This window comes from Zingiber officinale, chromosome 2B (genome assembly GCF_018446385.1).
Source record: "Zingiber officinale cultivar Zhangliang chromosome 2B, Zo_v1.1, whole genome shotgun sequence".
NCBI classification, from domain to species: domain Eukaryota; kingdom Viridiplantae; phylum Streptophyta; class Magnoliopsida; order Zingiberales; family Zingiberaceae; genus Zingiber; species Zingiber officinale.
The window spans coordinates 36,609,540-36,626,818 of record NC_055989.1 but is presented as its reverse complement, the minus strand read 5'-3'; the positions used below and the strand labels follow the sequence as shown (position 1 = coordinate 36,626,818).

The 17,279-nt window shown below is 37.8% G+C and overlaps 1 protein-coding gene and 1 long non-coding RNA gene across 2 annotated transcripts; both read left to right on the top strand.

Annotated features, from left to right (window-relative positions):
- Positions 1 to 13,552: 13,552 nt before the first annotated feature.
- LOC122049066 lies at positions 13,553 to 14,330 on the top strand. Its single transcript, XR_006130802.1, has 4 exons — positions 13,553 to 13,624; positions 13,820 to 13,882; positions 14,033 to 14,091; positions 14,274 to 14,330. It is a non-coding gene; the product is annotated as an uncharacterized LOC122049066 (long non-coding RNA).
- Positions 14,331 to 15,336: 1,006 nt separating this feature from the next.
- On the top strand, positions 15,337 to 16,931 carry LOC122048241 (calcium-dependent protein kinase 20-like). The gene is made up of 4 exons (XM_042609835.1): positions 15,337 to 15,379; positions 16,053 to 16,168; positions 16,281 to 16,448; positions 16,554 to 16,931. Exons 1-4 carry the CDS (start codon positions 15,337 to 15,339, stop codon positions 16,929 to 16,931), a joined length of 705 nt encoding a protein of 234 aa, XP_042465769.1.
- The last annotated feature ends 348 nt before the right edge of the window (positions 16,932 to 17,279 follow it).

Below are 17,279 nucleotides of genomic sequence, written 5' to 3'. Positions count from 1 at the left end.
TATCAAGTCACTATGGTAAGATCGTAGTGGCAAGTACCTCTTAGGACAATTTAGGAGTTATTTATCAGAAGTAGGGATTCACTCCCAACTAACTTCACCTGATACACCCCAACAGAATGGTGTAGTAGAAAGAAGGTATAGGACTCTTATGGAAATAATTAGATTGATGAGTTATTCAGAAAATTACCAAGTTCGTTTTAAGGATATACTCTGGAAAAGAAAGTGAACATAGTACCTTCCAAAGTCAGAACTCTCGACTCATATAGAATTGCTGAATAGGCGTAAGCCTATTTTGAAGCACATTCGGATTCGGGTAGTCCAGCACATATGCTGAAGAGAGACAATGATAAGCTGGATAGGAATTCACTTATTTATGGGTTATCCTATAGAAATGAAAGTAGGTTTATAGTCTTAAAAATCATAAGGTCATTATTAGCATCAATGACTGATTTTTAGAGGACTATATAATGAAGCATAAGCCCATAAATAATTTGTTCTTAATAAAAGACAAGTCTAATCTAGTACCAACTGTACAAGATGAAATATCACAAGAAACTGCAACACGTATCACAATTGATACACAATTATAGACAGTGCATCATTGTAGTGGGAGGGTTGTCAAACAACCTAAAAGATTTATGTTTTGGGAGAGTCTTTTGGACTTGATCCCAAATGAACATGAGCCTGATCCCGGACATATGATGAAACACCACAAGATAAAGATGAAACATCTTGGCAAAGAGCAATGAATACAGAATTAGAATATAATAAAATCTGGAAGCTTGTAGAATCACCAGATGGTGTAAAAGTCATTCGGTGAAAATAAGTCTACAATAGGAAAAGATGGATAGATAGAAAGATAGAAACTTTCAAAGCAAGGCTTGATGAAAAAGGAAACATTTTCACTGGTAGCCATGCTTAAGTCTATCCAGATTCTTTTATCTATTTGGCAAGTGGATGTCAAGACAACATTTCTTAAATGGAAGTCTTGAAGAAAGCATCCATATAAAGCAACCAGAAGGGTTCATTGCAAAGGGCAAAGAGCATCTTGTATGCAAGCTCAATCAGTTTATGGACTGAGGCAAAACTTCAAGGTCTTGGAACATCTGGTTTATCAAAGTAATCCAGACCTGTGGATTTATTAAGTAACCCGATAAGTCTTGTGTATTCAAAAAGTGTGATGGAAACGTGGTGGTATTTCTTGTACTACAGGTAGATAACATTTTTTGGTAGTTGGAAACAATATCAAAGTGTTGTCAGAAGTAAGGGTATGGTTGTCCAAACAATTCGATATGAAGGACTAGGGAGAATGTATATATTCTTGGGATCAAAGTAACAAGGGATCACAAGAAAAGAATATTTTACTTATCCCAAGGTTCATATATCGAAAAAAAATCCTTGCTCGTTTTAAGCATGCAGAACTCCAAGAAAGGTTTCTTACCTTTTGGGCTTGAAGTAGCTTTATCTAAAGAGATGTCTTCGAAGACATCAAAGGAGATAGAGGAAATGAAGGCAGATCTTTATGCTTCTGCTATCGGAAGCCTAATGTATGCTATGCACGAGATCAGAAACCTGTTTTGCCAAGGGCATAGTTAGCAGATATCAAAGTAACCCTTGACAAGGACATTGGACTGCAGTAAAGCATATATTAAAGTATCTTAAAGGCACTAGAAATTATATGCTAGCTTATAAGGCAGTTGATTTGGTCCCTGTGTGTTGCACGGATTTTGACTTCCAATCGGATAGGGACAATAGTAAGTCAACCTCGGGGTTTTGTGTTTACTTTAGGAGGTAAAGTCGTAACAATGGAAGAGTGATAAGCATAGGTGTTTTTCTGGACTCCACCATAGAAGCTGAGTATATGGCAAGCTTCTGAGGTAGTCATAAAAGCTGAATGACTTAATAACCTCAAGATAGACTTAGATATGATTTCAGATTTGTCCAAATATTATTACAATTTATTGTAATAATTGTGGTGCAGTAGCAAACTCGAAGAAACCATGAGTCTATAAGGCAAGTAAACACAATAGAGCGCAAGTACCACCCAATACGAGAAATCGTATAAACGAGGAGAAGTTGTTGCTGCCTAGATTGCATCAGATGATGACCTATAGATCTTTTCACTAAGGCCCTTAAGGCAAGAGCTTTTGATGGGCATGTTGAAGGGTTGGGAATCAGATGTATGGCAGCAGATATAGCAGCTTAGTCTTTTAGTATAAGTGGGAGATTGTTAGGATGTATACTAAAATCCTAGTTTTTGGTATAAACATTTATCTAGAAATAAGAATCACATTGGTCAAATGTCTACATTTATGATAAATGTAGTTATTCAATTAATTTATATTGTAGATAACATGGTGTGTGGTGTCACACACAGAAGATCATGTTTTCAGTACCTTATAAATTATAAACAGAGCTCACGGCCAAGATGGAAAGGAACAAACCATAGGAAGGTCGTAGTGTAATTAGGTATTAGTTTATCTTAACTATATAATTACACTAGTACACTTAGAGTGTATTGAGTAGGACCATTTGAGATCGTTTCTTTTATACTGACTTTATAAAGGAACAAAGACCTCAGTTATTATGGAAGTGTGTGCTCTTAATCCTAATATAATAACAATCACATATATTTGATATTTATTTCTTTAATTTATCAATGGGTGGGATTTAGTTCGATAAATAAATAAGCCCGATAAGTTGGGAAATGATATCACTTATAGTGTGTGTTGTTGATTATAGAAGGAAACTGTGTCCTAGTAATCTAGGTTGAAAATGTCCCCAAGAGGAGCTCATAAGGATTGTCATGTTAAACCCTGCAGGTGGACTTAGTCCGACATGACGATGAAGTTGAGTGGTACTACTCTTGGAGCTAGATATTAATTAAGTGAGTTGTCAATAACTTACTTAATTAGTGGGCATTTGTTATCTTAAACACTGGGAGACTAACACACTCATAATAAGAAGGAGCCCAAAATGTAATTTGGGATTTGTGCGGTAGTTCAATAATAGTTCTTTAGTGGAATGAATTATTATTGATGAAATTAAGTTGTGTGTTCGGGGCGAACACGGGATGCTTAATTTCATCGGGAGACCAAAACCAATTCCTCCTCTCGGTCCCTATCGTAGCCTCTTGTATATAGAGATTTATACCCACCACATACCCACCTTCTTACCCATCCAATGGGGCCGGCCAAGCTAGATTGGAACCCAAGCTAGGGCCGGCCAAGACCAAATGGATGAGCCAAGTTGGTGGCCGGCCAAAGCTTGGGTCCCAAGCTTAGGTGACCGGCCACTAGTGTCACGCCCCCAGAGGAGACCGTACCGAAAAATTTCGGCAGCATCTCCCCTGTACGGGTGACAATCTGAGGCATACATACATACAAAATACATCAGCCACATACGGCTGGCATATATATACACAACCACGCAGTTATATAATCAGCCCACTCGGTTGGAACAGAAATAAATACAACCACGCAGTTATATAATCAGCCCACTCGGCTGTACTAAAATCAACACAGCGGAAATCACAAATAATGATCACAAAACATAAAACAACTAACTGCGAGCCGGCTCGGCTTGACACAATAATATCAAACCCAATACAAGACAATACAAATACATAAACAAGTACAAAATCCAAAATACAAATAACGTAAGAAATACCAAAATCGTAAGGTCGTCCTCGAATGTGACGTGGAACTGGCGGACAGGATCTCCAGGTGACTCCATAACTCCTTTACCTGTTACCTGGTGAAATTACCAATATGCGGGGTGGTGAGTATAAAGACTCAGCGGGTAATAGACAGATAGTGCATGAGTATCATAAAGAACTAGAGATACAAAGGTATACAGTCTCGTATGGAAATAGCAGATACTACAGTGATATCATAATAAGTGTCCATACCTGAAACCATATCCTAGGCTAGTAGTAAAAGGTAAAGTGTAGCAAAATCCTGCTACAGTGCTGCTGATAACTACATGGTATCGTGTGAGGTATATACATGTCTACAGTAAGTAAGTCAGTGTCTAAACACATATCACAGGTATAAATCTCAACCTATGTAAGCATAACAACATAAATAAGTAACAGCAGCATAATCTAGCAACAGCAGCATAGATAAGCAACAACAGCATAAGTAAACAACCAGCAGATATAATAGCAACAGCGTATGTACGGATGGTCACCCCGCCCACCTCTCTGCACCATGACCCCTGTATGGGCGAGAGGCCGGATCGATGACAAACTGTACCACCCAAAGGCCGCCACTACTCTCGAGTGACCGGATGGACAGGTGCATAGTAGCTGAATAGCTACGTCTACGACGGGGGTCCCTGCTGCCGCGACTCCAGCAATCACTACCCATGAGTGTGCGAGTGGGGGCAAGACAGGACATGCGGCACGCTCCAAGCTACCACTACCCATGAGTGGTCGAGCGTGCGGCCCGGGCCAACGACCATCTCAACCACAAGGGAGCCAAAGTCGTCGGCTATGCATGCAATGACATGATGTGAATAATGCAACAATCATCATATATATATAACGGGAAATCAGGTATGCTACATGAATCCGCATGCTCAATACTAAGCATAAATAAACAGTAATCAAAGCAGGTAAACATGGTATCAGGTGTCCATATATCCAATACCTACTATCTAATGTCTTGTATCTGGTCTCCAATACCTAGTACTATAGTATCTGCTAAATATCATGAATAGCAACGAGAGACTGTATAGATACAGAAATGAGTAGCTCAAAGATCGAGTGGAAGTATCAAACGCAGGAAGAATAAGAGTGGAGTCAAGATAGATACAGCAACTATCTGAACATAAAGCTCATGCACTAGGATCAAAATACTAAAGAGATAAAGCAAGAAATACCCGCCTATATATGTCGATCGTGCCAAATGACCTCACATCGAGACGCTCATCTCGGATCAAAATCCTGCAAATCACAATATGTATAATGTAGCTAATCAAGTAGGAACTAAATAACTAAACAGAATCCCTAATCTAATTAGGATAACGCTAATCGAACATAATCCTGGAGTAATCCCCCAATCAACCTTAATTATACTACAATCTAATTAGATTAGGTTTACGCATGAATCATCAATTAATCCAATATCTAATCCTTAAGTTTCTCAACTTCTTAATCAACATGAATCAACTCTACTTGTTTTATCTCAATAAAATGGACTAATTCCTTTCATCATCAATCATAACTACATTAGATTCTATAACCCTAATAACTCCATAGTCCAACCAATTTAAACAAAGATAGATCAATGCTAACCAAACCACTACAAACCATGAAATCCGATCTCCATCTTCAACATTCCAAAAGATTCATCCAACTCAAATCCTACAAATACAATATACAAGACAAAACTAAGGATATATAATCAATGTATCAACTATTAACCACTCTAAACCGATCCAAACTCTTCCTTCATATACTTTAATTAAATCCAAGACAGACAAGAACTACAATTCAATATATCTAATTAATAACGAATTATCCATCATACTCACCGAATCTATCCACCTGATAACCACACACAAGCCCAAATCCACTCAAGCAACAAATCACAACTAAAATCAAATATAGTTCATACACAAATTTACCTTCCCAACTTACTCAAATCCAAGTAGGTTGCTCACATCTGTGGATCGTCCTCAACAAAGTCGGTCAGAGCTACAGAGGGTCAACCAACCTAATTAACACAATCTTCCATTCTAAAATGGAAATCCAGATCTCTACAAATTCAATTAAAATACCAAATAACCATAATAAATCCACTCCACATATGAAATCAAGCCAAATTTCTGATCAATACCCTTTTATGTTAGAGATCTTACCCTCAAACTAGATCTTCAACCTTTCAATGAAGCAACCGAGTGATGCTGTGAGTAAATGGATCCGCCAACTAACCACAACAAATCATTAGATTAGTATCCAACCAACTTGTTGTTTAATTAGAACCCACACAGATCTTACCTCAGATCGAGTGCTCCAATGCACTGGACAACAGCGGCACCACCTAGTTGAGCTCCCAGCAGATGCTACCGCTTGCGATGTGGGTGTGACAAAGCCACCGAATGGCTCCCCCTTCCCATCGACAACGGCAAGGCGGCACAGATCTGCGGCAAGAAACAAAGGTGGCTCGATTTCCTTTCCGGCGTGCTCCTAGTGTCTGGCTAGGGCTGGACAGACGACCGCTGGATCGGAGCTAAAGGGGGTCAGCATCGGCAATCAAGTGTCGGGATGGAGGCAAATCGGGAGAGGATCGATGAAGAGAAGAATCAGCGATCAGGCGGTAGACTGCGACGTCCGGCGTCAAGCTGCGGTAGCCGACGGTGGCATGGAGAGGAGAAGGGGAAACCGGCCTTGGGCGGTGGCGTGGGGCACAACATCAGGCTGAGAGAGGGAGGCTCGGCCCGTCGGTGCGATCTCTCTGGCGATCGGCGATGAGGCTGCGCCGACGAAGAGAGGATGATCGGCGGCTCCCATGTCGACGATGGCGTCAAGAGAAGAGAGCGTGTGAGGGAGAAGAGAAGGGGGATGGGGGAAGAGGTTGGAATCTCGGTGGTTTTGGGGAAAACGGCGATGGATCGGGAAAAATAAAAGAAAACGGATTTTATAATTAAAACATTTCCTCACTTAAATAGGATAACCCGAACGGCCTTCCACTTAGCCTATAAATGATCCCTTTAAACTACGCCAAACGGACTCCGAAAAATTCCCAGAAAATACCTAAAAATTCCTGAAAAATCCAATAAGATTATTTGTCCAATAATCTTATTATTTTATTATTATTTGGGCACCGTATTTTACATTCTCCCCCACTAATAAAAATTTGGTCCCCAAATTTACTGCTCAACTCAGGGATCCACATCTAAGTGTAACAATCCAACAACATACTCATATACAGCTCCATCCAAATATCCTTAACAAACCTCTAACTCAGGGTGCTCGTCCCGAAATAAAATCCTGCGATCACATAGTCTATTTAGCTAATTACATAGGAAGTAAATAACCAAACATAATCCCTATTCTAATTAGGGTAACACTAATCAAACATGATCCTTGAGTAATCCCCCGATCAACCTTAATTATACTACAACCTAATTAAGTTAGGTTTACACATAAATCACCAATTAATCCAATCATTTAATCCTTGAGTTTCTCAACTTAACATGAATCCATTAATTCATTTACAATCCAATCCTGGCATCAATCATCAATAAACAACCAATTCTATAATATGCTAATAATAATCGTGCATCCACCCATATAAATCATCCACCAAATAGCCCTTATGAATCCAACATACATAGTTTATCCACGAGATCAATTGCTAACTAGAAATCTGACAACTAATATAACTCATGAATAAATTCCAAAACTCCAATTTCTAACACAGGATCAACACATTTCATTACCTAGAGATCACATACCTTAGCTTCCTCCAACAATTGTAGCTCTGACCCCTCACCCAAAATCCTTCAGCACCTCTGGAATCGCTATTCGATCTGCAACCCTTTGTGTTTCTGGTGGCCACAAACAATTGCAACTGATAGAAATCCTACCTCACATGTCGAGTGATCAGTAACATCGGAACGAAGAACTAAGGCATACTACAGCAAAGGAAAAAGGGGAAGAGGTGATGACTAACCAGATCGATTATAGCTCCGTCACGATGGGAAGGGAAACACATCGTGATGAAGGTTTCTGCGGTGGAAATGAGTTGCAAATCCATGGAAAGGAAGACGGCCTTTTGGAATGTCGATTCAATCCAAAGATTTGCCGCTGGAACCCTAGCCTCACTCCGGCGAACCTAGGGCTCTGATCTGCCGACCTCCGACCACAGAAACTATACGTGCGACAGCTAGCCGAAGAGAAGCTCCACCAGAGAATCTTCAGATGAGGAGAAGACATAGATGCTCGATCAACACGGAGATGTGCAACGCCGGTCGATCAGGTGCGGACGAGCGTCGAGAATGGAGACTTCCGGCGAGTCGGGAGAGTTTGAGAGGAGATCGACGTTTTCAGGAGAAAGGAGGGCCGCGGAGAGGGCATCGGCGGTCGAGCTCTTCAGCGTTAGAGGTCTTGTGGTCTACGGCGATGAGGAGGTTTAGGGGAAATCGGGAGAGGGAGAGGGAGACTCTGCCGGTGCGGAGTGAACGAGGCCGGCGATCTGTCGACGCCGTTGCGGGCTTCGGAGGGTGGCGCAGAGGAAGCGAAGGGGAGATGTCGGCGGTGAGGGAAGGCTTTAGGGCACGGGTTAGGAATGGGTGTGGTTTTTAAATTTAAACATAGGTTTAGATAAATCAAAACTTAAGTTTATTCCTCAATCAACTCTCATCTTTGGGTATTCTAAATAAGTTTTCACTAAACCCAATAATTGATCCCCTTAAAATACGTCATACGGCCTCCGATTAAATCCCAGAAAATTCCTAAAAATTCCTGAAAAATCCAATAAGATTATTTTTCCAATAATCTTATTATTTTATTATTATTTGGGCACCGTATTTTACAACTACAATATTAAAAGGGTTTTTTATTAAAATTATTTCTTATGTGGATATCATGATTTAAAAGAGAGTTTTAAAATTAAAATTTTCTTTTATAGCTTTCTACAAAAGATTAAGAGAAGAGATTAATCTCTTTCCTTATTTGTAGATTAAAAGGATAGTTTTAATTTTTAGTAAAAACTTTCCTTATTTGTAAATCATCCACATGTTTAAAAGAGGGTTTAAAATTTTGAAATCTTTCCTTATTTGTTGATTAAAAGGTGGATTTTAAATTTTAAGAAAACTTTCCATTTTAAACATGTTCATGATTTAAAAGAGAGTTTAAAAATTAAATATTCTCTTTTATAAGTTTCTACAAAAGATTAAGAAAAGATTTGATATCTTTCCTTATTTGTAGATTGAAAGAGATTTTAATTTTTAGTGATAACTTTCTTTTTATCCACATGTTTAAAAGAAAGATTTTAATTTATAAAATTTCCTTTTTATTAACCACCATGAAGGGAAAAATTATTTGAGAAATTTTTATAAATTTCCAGAAGCAAATTAGGAAGTTTTAATTCTTGTGTGAATTAAAATTTCCTTGATTAAGGGATTAAAGGTGGCCGGCCATTATCATGATGAAAAAAAAATTATTTTTAATTAAATAAATTTTCCTTTTCAATAGAAAAAGAATTAAGGAAGTTTTTATTAAATTTTCCTTATTTGCCAAGACCAAGGATTATAAAAGAGGGGGTAGAGGAGGCTTCATGGTGAACAACTCTATTATTTTTCTCCCTCTTTTCTTCCTTGGTGTGGCTGGCCCTTCCCTTTCTCTTCTCTCCATCTTTGTGGCCGAAACCTTCTTTTCTCTTGGAGATCAAGTGGTGGCCGGATCTTAGCTTGGAGAAGAAGGAGAGAAAGTTTGCATCCCTTGGAGCTTGGTTGGTGGAAAAGGATCTTCTTCCTTTGAAAGTCTTGCTTGGCCGAAACTTGAAGGAAAGAAGAAGAAGGTGGTTTGGTGGTTCTCGTCTCGGAAGATCGTTGCCCACACAATGTCTGGGATTAGAAGAGGAATACGGTAGAAGATCAAGAGGTCTTTCTAAAAGGTATAACTAGTATTTTTCCTTTCCGCATCATACTAGTTATTTTTGGAAATAATACCAAATACAAGAGGCATGCGATTCTAGTATTTCGAATTTATTTTTGATGTTGTGTTCTTTGTTTTTTTCTTTTCCTTGTGATTTGATTGTTCCTTTCGGGTAACCTAAAGTTATTTTAGGAAATTAAATATTAGTTTTCCTTAAAAGGTTTTGTCTAGTCGGTGGTGGTTGCTCCCATATCCAAGAAGGTCATGTGCCTCGCCACGTCAGTACTGGGAACTAATTATGGAAATTAATATTTAATGGAATTAATAACTTAGGTGATTTGGATCGAACGTGTTAAGTTCCGCAGGAGATCCAAGTCAAAACCTAAAAGAACAAATAGATTAAACTTTGGATCAAACGTGTTAAGTTCCGCAGGCGATCCAAGTTTAATTTAAAAGAACACATGGTAGCTAGGAAAAGGTTCAGACCTTTATACAAAATTTTTGTACAGTGGAACCATTAGGTTTTCCGAGTAGCAACCAACACCTTGTGTCCGGCACATGCCATTAAAAAGTAAAATACTTATTTTCTTTTTATGTTCTTATAATATAATGCCTTGGCATTTCATTGAACACTTGGTGTGCTGCTGATCCCAATACTTAAAACTTAGGGATCCTAGTAAGACCTTGGTCTTTTCTAACTTATAGCTACTCATGTTCAACTAATAACAATGAAAGCTGTACATGCTCAATTAATAGCAAATGAATACTACTGATGTTCAACTAATAACAATGAAGACTGTTAAGGCTACTGGTGTTCAAACGAAGCTACTGTTAAGACTGTCCATGTTCACATGATAACAAACAAAGCTACTGTTGTTCAGTAATAGCATGGAAGGGTTGTACACACACATGTGATAACAAATAAAAGCTATTGTTAAAAGACTTAAACTGCAATGCTATATATGTGATTCACGCCTATTGCAATTTAAAAGAAAAGTGCATTCTTAATGAAATAAAACTATTCTGCTATATATAACTTTCATGTCTACTGCATATACTAAAAGAGTGCATTATTCTAAGCCCCAAATGGGGCTGTTCGGCCTGTAGAAATGCAAAGAACCTAGCTGGAATAAGCTCCACAGGAGCTATCTGTGCCCTGCAGAAATGCAAAGAGACAAAGACTGTTCTAGGCTCTATTAGAGCTGTCCGTGCTTGCTGCAACATGAAAGAAATGGGGCTGTTCGCGCCCCTTTCTCAGCGCAAAACAAATTAAAACTTGCTGGCATTTAGAACTTATGTAAAGCTTGTTCTGTTTGTTCAAAATCTATACTTTATAAAGCTACTAATTTCTCATGCTTATAAACAGCAAGGAACAATAACTTCATAAATGGCATGAAAGATACAATCAACAAGCTTAAGGTAAAATCATCAAGGAAATCCAAACACTACAACAAAAACCCTCATAGACATCGGTGGAACAACAACAATTTTAAGCAAAAACCGATGTCTATGAGTATTTTACACCGGTTTTCCCAAAAACCGGTGTCTATGAGCGCAGATTTTCGCTCATAGACATCGATTTTTTAGCCGATGTCTATGAGCGCCTTTTTTTTTTATTAATAGACAGCGATTTTAATAGCGGTTTTTAAAACTCGATGTTAATGAACCAAAAAAACAAAATAATTTTATGTTTCCACTAGTCAAAATTTACAACACTTCGTTCCCTCCAAACCTAAACCAATATCGCGCCGCTTCTCTCAGCCTAAACCTAAACCTCCTGACCATCTCTCTCAGCCTCATCTTCCCCTTCCCCTTCCTGGATCTCTTCCCCTTCTTGGATCGATGCCCCCTCAATCGGATCAAAACCACCTGCTTCTTCTCCACGCTCGCCGACCCGATCTGGCCGGGCCAGTCTGACGGCTCCGGCCTCACCGGCACCCACGGGGGCTCCGTTGAAGGCTCTTGCTTGCTCAACGACGGCAGTGAGCTCGTGTTGAGGCAAAAGGAAGCAGAGAACATGGATGCGTCTCCTCTATTTCCTTGTTGCCGCTGAAGCTCGAGAATCGATTCCTCCAACCTTTGAACAACCTCTGAGCAAGCTCTTTGACGTCACGGTGGATGCCGGCGATCCCTGCACCCTCAGCTACACGCCTTCCCCCGGATCTCAAATCAACTCCGTCAAGTGGAACCACACCAGTAAAAACGCTTTCCCGCCTCGTTTTATATCGCAGTGTCTGTTTGCTTCCTCTTTGCTATGCATTTCTGTTATGCTTGTGTCGGAGGGTTTTGTTTGCTCGATTTTAGCCTCTCTTTTTTTCCCGATAGTGTGGGATGCGATACTCTCTGGAGAAAAATTACTAGGAAACTGCGTATCTGCATTTTTTACTTCTCTTGGAAATTTGTTGCTTTGCCTTGGATCTACACTATTCGAATTGTATAAGGGCATGTTTCATCCTTGCCTAGTGCCATCAGAATTTAATTTTCCCATGACTCATCATTCAAGTTTATTTTGTATCTTGTATAACTTAGTTAATTTTGTTAATCCAGCGGATGGTGGCTGACTTTAACGGTGGAAAAACCTAAAGTACCTAATGTAGGATAACTGTGATATTATATGTACCTCATGTGCATTAGAGTTAATATATAAACCTAAAGTACCTAATGTGGGATTAAACTCCATTACATGACTCAAAATACTCTAATAACTTGAATACTCTTAACTGCTACAAAGCACAGTGGGAAATTCTTAGGTCCGTGCTTTGTGAGAATTATATTGTGATAGAGCTTGTAATTGGAAATCATCTGTCTTTTTCTTCATTCATATTTGCAAATAGCATCTTAAAATCTTCTTTTAAATACTTATTCCAGGTTTTTATGAATGTGTTTGCAGTATGTTCTGTAATCTTTTTGAAAACTATTGGTAATATTTTGGCATAGCTGGTATTGATTTTCTATATACCTCCTTTCCTTTAAAACATTAGTTCTTCTTACTATTTCTGAACTTGACTTCTCAATCTTGGGTTACCAAATTTCTCAGTAACCTGATTTACAGGTCTTAGCTAGAGGCATAGAGTGCGACATTGCATTACTTGCAGTTGAGAGTGAAGAATTCTGGAAAGGTGCTGAACCACTTCATTTTGGTCAATTGCCTTGCCTTCAGGTTGCTGTTGTTCATGAATTGCAAAAATGTTGCTCTTCCTTCATGATAAGCAACTTTTCCATAAGTAATTTGTGTTTCTTTTGATGCATCATTGAACCTGGTATTAGCCCTTCTCCAGTTGTTCATTGAATTGGCTTAATTATTTTTGAATTCCTATAAGCATTTTGCTTCAATGATACAACATATGATTATTTTTTTTAATCCCTGACTTGCAGGATAATGAAGAGTTGGAAAATTGTAAATAACTGGCCTACACTTCTATATCTGTAATTTTGATGAATTAAGTGTATCAAAATGCCATAATTAGCCTTTTTGTTCATCAAAGCAAACTCCAGTTACCAAGTTTGATAGATTTCTTGTGGTTCTTGTCACATAGTGGTTAGGTATTTATCCAATGTGAAGAAAGTGAGGAAATTTTATGTTCCATTTTGAATCACTGGTAGGTGATGGGCTATTATAATATAATCTATAATGTTCTTTCATAAGGCAACGTACTCCATGTTTCTCCAAGTGAATTTATGCTTTGCCACTTGCAGCATGTTTTCTTTTGAAACAATAAAGATATTGATTATCCACACTTGAATTTTATCAGTGGTAATATGTACTTTTGGTATGCCAAGTCTGTATTTGTTGTCAAATCTTTATGTGATGAAGTGTGATCAAGTAGAAGTTCAGTTGTTGCAACAGTTAACATTTTCTAAGGCTCTCTTTTCTATAGGGTTATTTAATCTAGTTGTTCTTCCATAATTCATCAAACTAACAAGTTATATGATACACATGATTCAGTAACTGTTGTAGGATATCCACTTGGTGGAGATACAATCTCTGTGACAAAGGGTGTGGTATCACGAATTGAGGTTTGATTTCATGAAATTGTGATCATAAGCTTTTAGTATTTTTTTGGTGAATTTTATATTCTTGTTGAGATTGTTTTATAGATGATAAATTGCTGACTTAAGTGTCATCAATTTTAAGTTGGTTGAAAATTTTAGAACATGGTGTCCAAATGAGCTTTTTAATATTACTCACTTTTTTTTTTGCTTCTGTTTCAGGTTAGTATGCTCATGGATCCTCTGATCTGCTTGGTATTCAGATTGATGCTGCAATAAACCCTGGTTGGTAACTCAACCTAGTTTCCTTGCTAGAAAGATAGCATTTTATTTTTTAGATAGTTGGATGTTATTGAACCACTTTCTCTGGCAAGGTACAGATATATTCTTGTAAAAGCATATTAATGTTGTCAAAGAAACGTACTTGTTTTGCAGGAAACAGTGGTGGTCCTGCCTTCAATGATCGTGGTGAGTGTATTGGTGTGGCATTCCAGGTATTCCTTCTGCTAAATCTGCCTTTTATTTTCCCTACTTTATCTATTCCAAACTTTTCAAAAATCTTTTATAGATTAACTTTGTCCCAGAATAATGTTTAATGGAAATGCATCTGAGTACTGCTTTTGCACCTAAATTAGCATTCTACCTTCTTTCATATCTCACTAGATATTTCATTTAGGTTTTCAGATCCGAAGACACTGAAAATATTGGATATGTTATTCCAGCCACTGTGGTTTCTCATTTTCTTGATGATTATGAAAGAAATGGGAAGTATACTGGTAAGCTGACATCGTGAGTCATCAGGAGCCTTCTCTGCATGCAGCTGTGATGCTTGAACAAGCATCCTACTGCTATTTGCTTTCCATCCCACCAATGTTACGCAAGTATGGTTTTCATCTTGTTTTGTCTGGAAATCGTTACTACATTTCTGATCAGGTACTCGATTGCATGTCAAATTCATCTTCATATTGAAACTTGTCTCAGATATTTAAAGTATGTTCAAAGTTTTATGTGCTAATTGTAAAACATTCATTCTGTAAAATGTAGAGACAACATGCGATTCGAGCTTACAGGAATGCACTCTTCGTTTACATAGAAAATGGTTGGAGTTATATATCTAATCATGTTCACTACAATGTTGGAAGGTTCTCTATGCTTTGTTTGTATATTTGTGAATTTATCTTTGATGCTTTTGACCTTATCTCCTTCCATTTACTTACATGGTATTCTTTTATTGGAGTTCTTGATTTGGCTATCAAGCATATGCTAGAGGTTTTGGCTTGCAGTCATCTGTCCCTAGCCACACAAAATGCATTCCTTAATGAATTTTCCCATGTTGTCCAGGTACTTCTATAGATTCTTCCTCATTATATTTTTGTTTAGTAGTTCGTAAATCTTAAAATCTTGCTATACCTTGATTCATCAGAGCATGGGAATGAAATTTGAGGTTTACAATCTTCGACTACCTGTTATCAATATGGCCTCACTCAAAGTATTTTATTAAGATTTTCGAACTTACGCATCACCTTCAGATTTAAGTTAGTTGCTTGATTTTCATTGTCTTTGAAGGACTACTGTTATTATATATTTTCCTGGTTTCTTGTCATGGTTATTCCTTATCCTCTATCCTTAATGTACTTTCTTTTGCTTTAGATGCTAGAACAAAAAGCAAACTAATGCTTTGATTGAGGTTATGAAAATTCATAATTTTTTGTGCTCCAGAGAAAAATTGATTCTTAGCGATGGATTTGGGTTCAATTCCATCAATAAGAAAAATGATAAACAGTACTAGACATGATTTTGTTTAAAAATTCATGCGGGCTATGAAGAATGCTCCTAAACAAGGAGACAACAATGTTAAACAAACATGTTAACAACATTTAACATCAAAATAGTGTTGTAAATACAGAAATTGATTTTCCTCATTATTATTCTTCTTCTCTGAACTTGGGATAAAAGCTACTGAGGTTCCTACACAATTGGGAGACTTTGCAAAACCAAAGTAACTAATTTATTAGGTTGAAATGATAGATAGATGAGTGATCTCAGTCTTGTCTTTTGAATGTTCCTCATTTTATAATTTATAGATGCTCAAACCAGATCCTAAGAAGAGGTTGACGACTCAACAAGTTCTTGGTAACTTTTAGCTCCTCGCTTATTCGTCCTTTGTAAAGAGAGTATTAAGTACTGGTTATGTTAGTTTCTCTGTATGATCGTTCATGCTTTGTAAGAGTAGAGAAACTTATTTCTCATTGAAAATGATGTTTTACTCGTTGAGTCAGTATAACGCATGTTCCATCATTCTATTATGTATGAAGGTGCCAGTCATCAGTTTGAAACTCATCTTCACTGATAGTGCCTTGCTTACATATAGAACATCAACAAGCAGTTATATAGATATCTTTTCTAATCGAACCAATTTAGTTATATAGAATGTACTTAATCTATGAATTCGCAGATCATACATGGTTGCAGAATGCAAGTAAAGCTCCCAATGTTAATCTAGGTGAAACCGTACGAGCAAGACTTCAGCAATTCTCTGGGATGAACAAACTTAAAAAGAAAGCTCTACGGGTAAGTGATCATAGCTCAACACTCTTAAGGCATGCAACTTTTGATTTTGATTATTTATTTGTTGATTAGTGAATTATATTGCATGATAAGTATGCTCTGCTCTTTCTTACAGGTTGTGGCTGAATACCTCTCTGTCGAGGAAGTTGCAGACATAAAGGAAATGTTTGACAAGATGGACATTAATCAAGATGGGAAACTATGCTTTGAGGAGCTGAAACTCGGTTTGCATAAGCTCGGTCACCAGATTTCAGATTCAGACATTCAGATATTAATGGAAGCAGTGAGTGCTTAACCGAACATCTCATTGAGCAGGATCGTCTTCGTTGAAAATATCATGATGCCTTACTTAAAACCTCTGTCTCTTATTCGATCTTGTTGATGACAGGCTGATGTCAATGGAAGCGGTACCTTAGAATACGGAGAATTTGTTGCTGTCTCAATCCACTTGCGCAAGATTGGAAACGATGAACACCTGCACAGAGCCTTCTCATACTTCGATCTGAACAAGAGTGGATACATAGAAATTGAAGAACTCAGTGATTCCTTAGCTGACGACTTGGGTCCAAACCGAGAAGAAGTTATTAATGCAATCATCCATGATGTCGACACAGATAAGGTCAGAAATTTAAGTCTTCTGTCCATGAACCATTCATCTGCTTTATACTTTTGTCTGCGGACATCAATAGTTTACGAAAATATGGCTGCATTTGCAATTATAACAACATCAGCTGACAATGGACGTCTTTCATCACAGGATGGTTAATAACTAGTCTTGGCTTGTGAACCACTGAAGATCCTTATTGCAAGCATTGAAGTAAGCATTGATGTGGTTGAGATAAATGATGAATATGTCTCTTTTTAAGCATTCAAATTAATCATCTTGTTACCTGGTGCTCTTACTACTTTTTCAACTATGATTTTTGGTCTTGGTTTACTAATATATTATTTATGTGTTTTTACAGTTTACAAATCTCAAGTACTCCAGAGTTGAAATTGATGAAGTGCGGTTCGAGTGGGCTGAATGCATGCTAGATTACATTTGAAGTGCGGTTCTACCTTGATGTGTTGTAAAAAGAATGTTCTACCTTGATTTTGATATCTATTAGCTAGC

Coding starts and splice junctions, on each gene's coding strand:
- LOC122048241 (XM_042609835.1), top strand. CDS start 15,337: ATGGATTTGGGTTCAATTCCATCAATAAGAAAAATGATAAACA. Junction 16,169..16,280: donor TTAAAAAGAAAGCTCTACGG/GTAAGTGATCAT, acceptor TCTTTCTTACAG/GTTGTGGCTGAATACCTCTC. Junction 16,449..16,553: donor TTCAGATATTAATGGAAGCA/GTGAGTGCTTAA, acceptor TGTTGATGACAG/GCTGATGTCAATGGAAGCGG.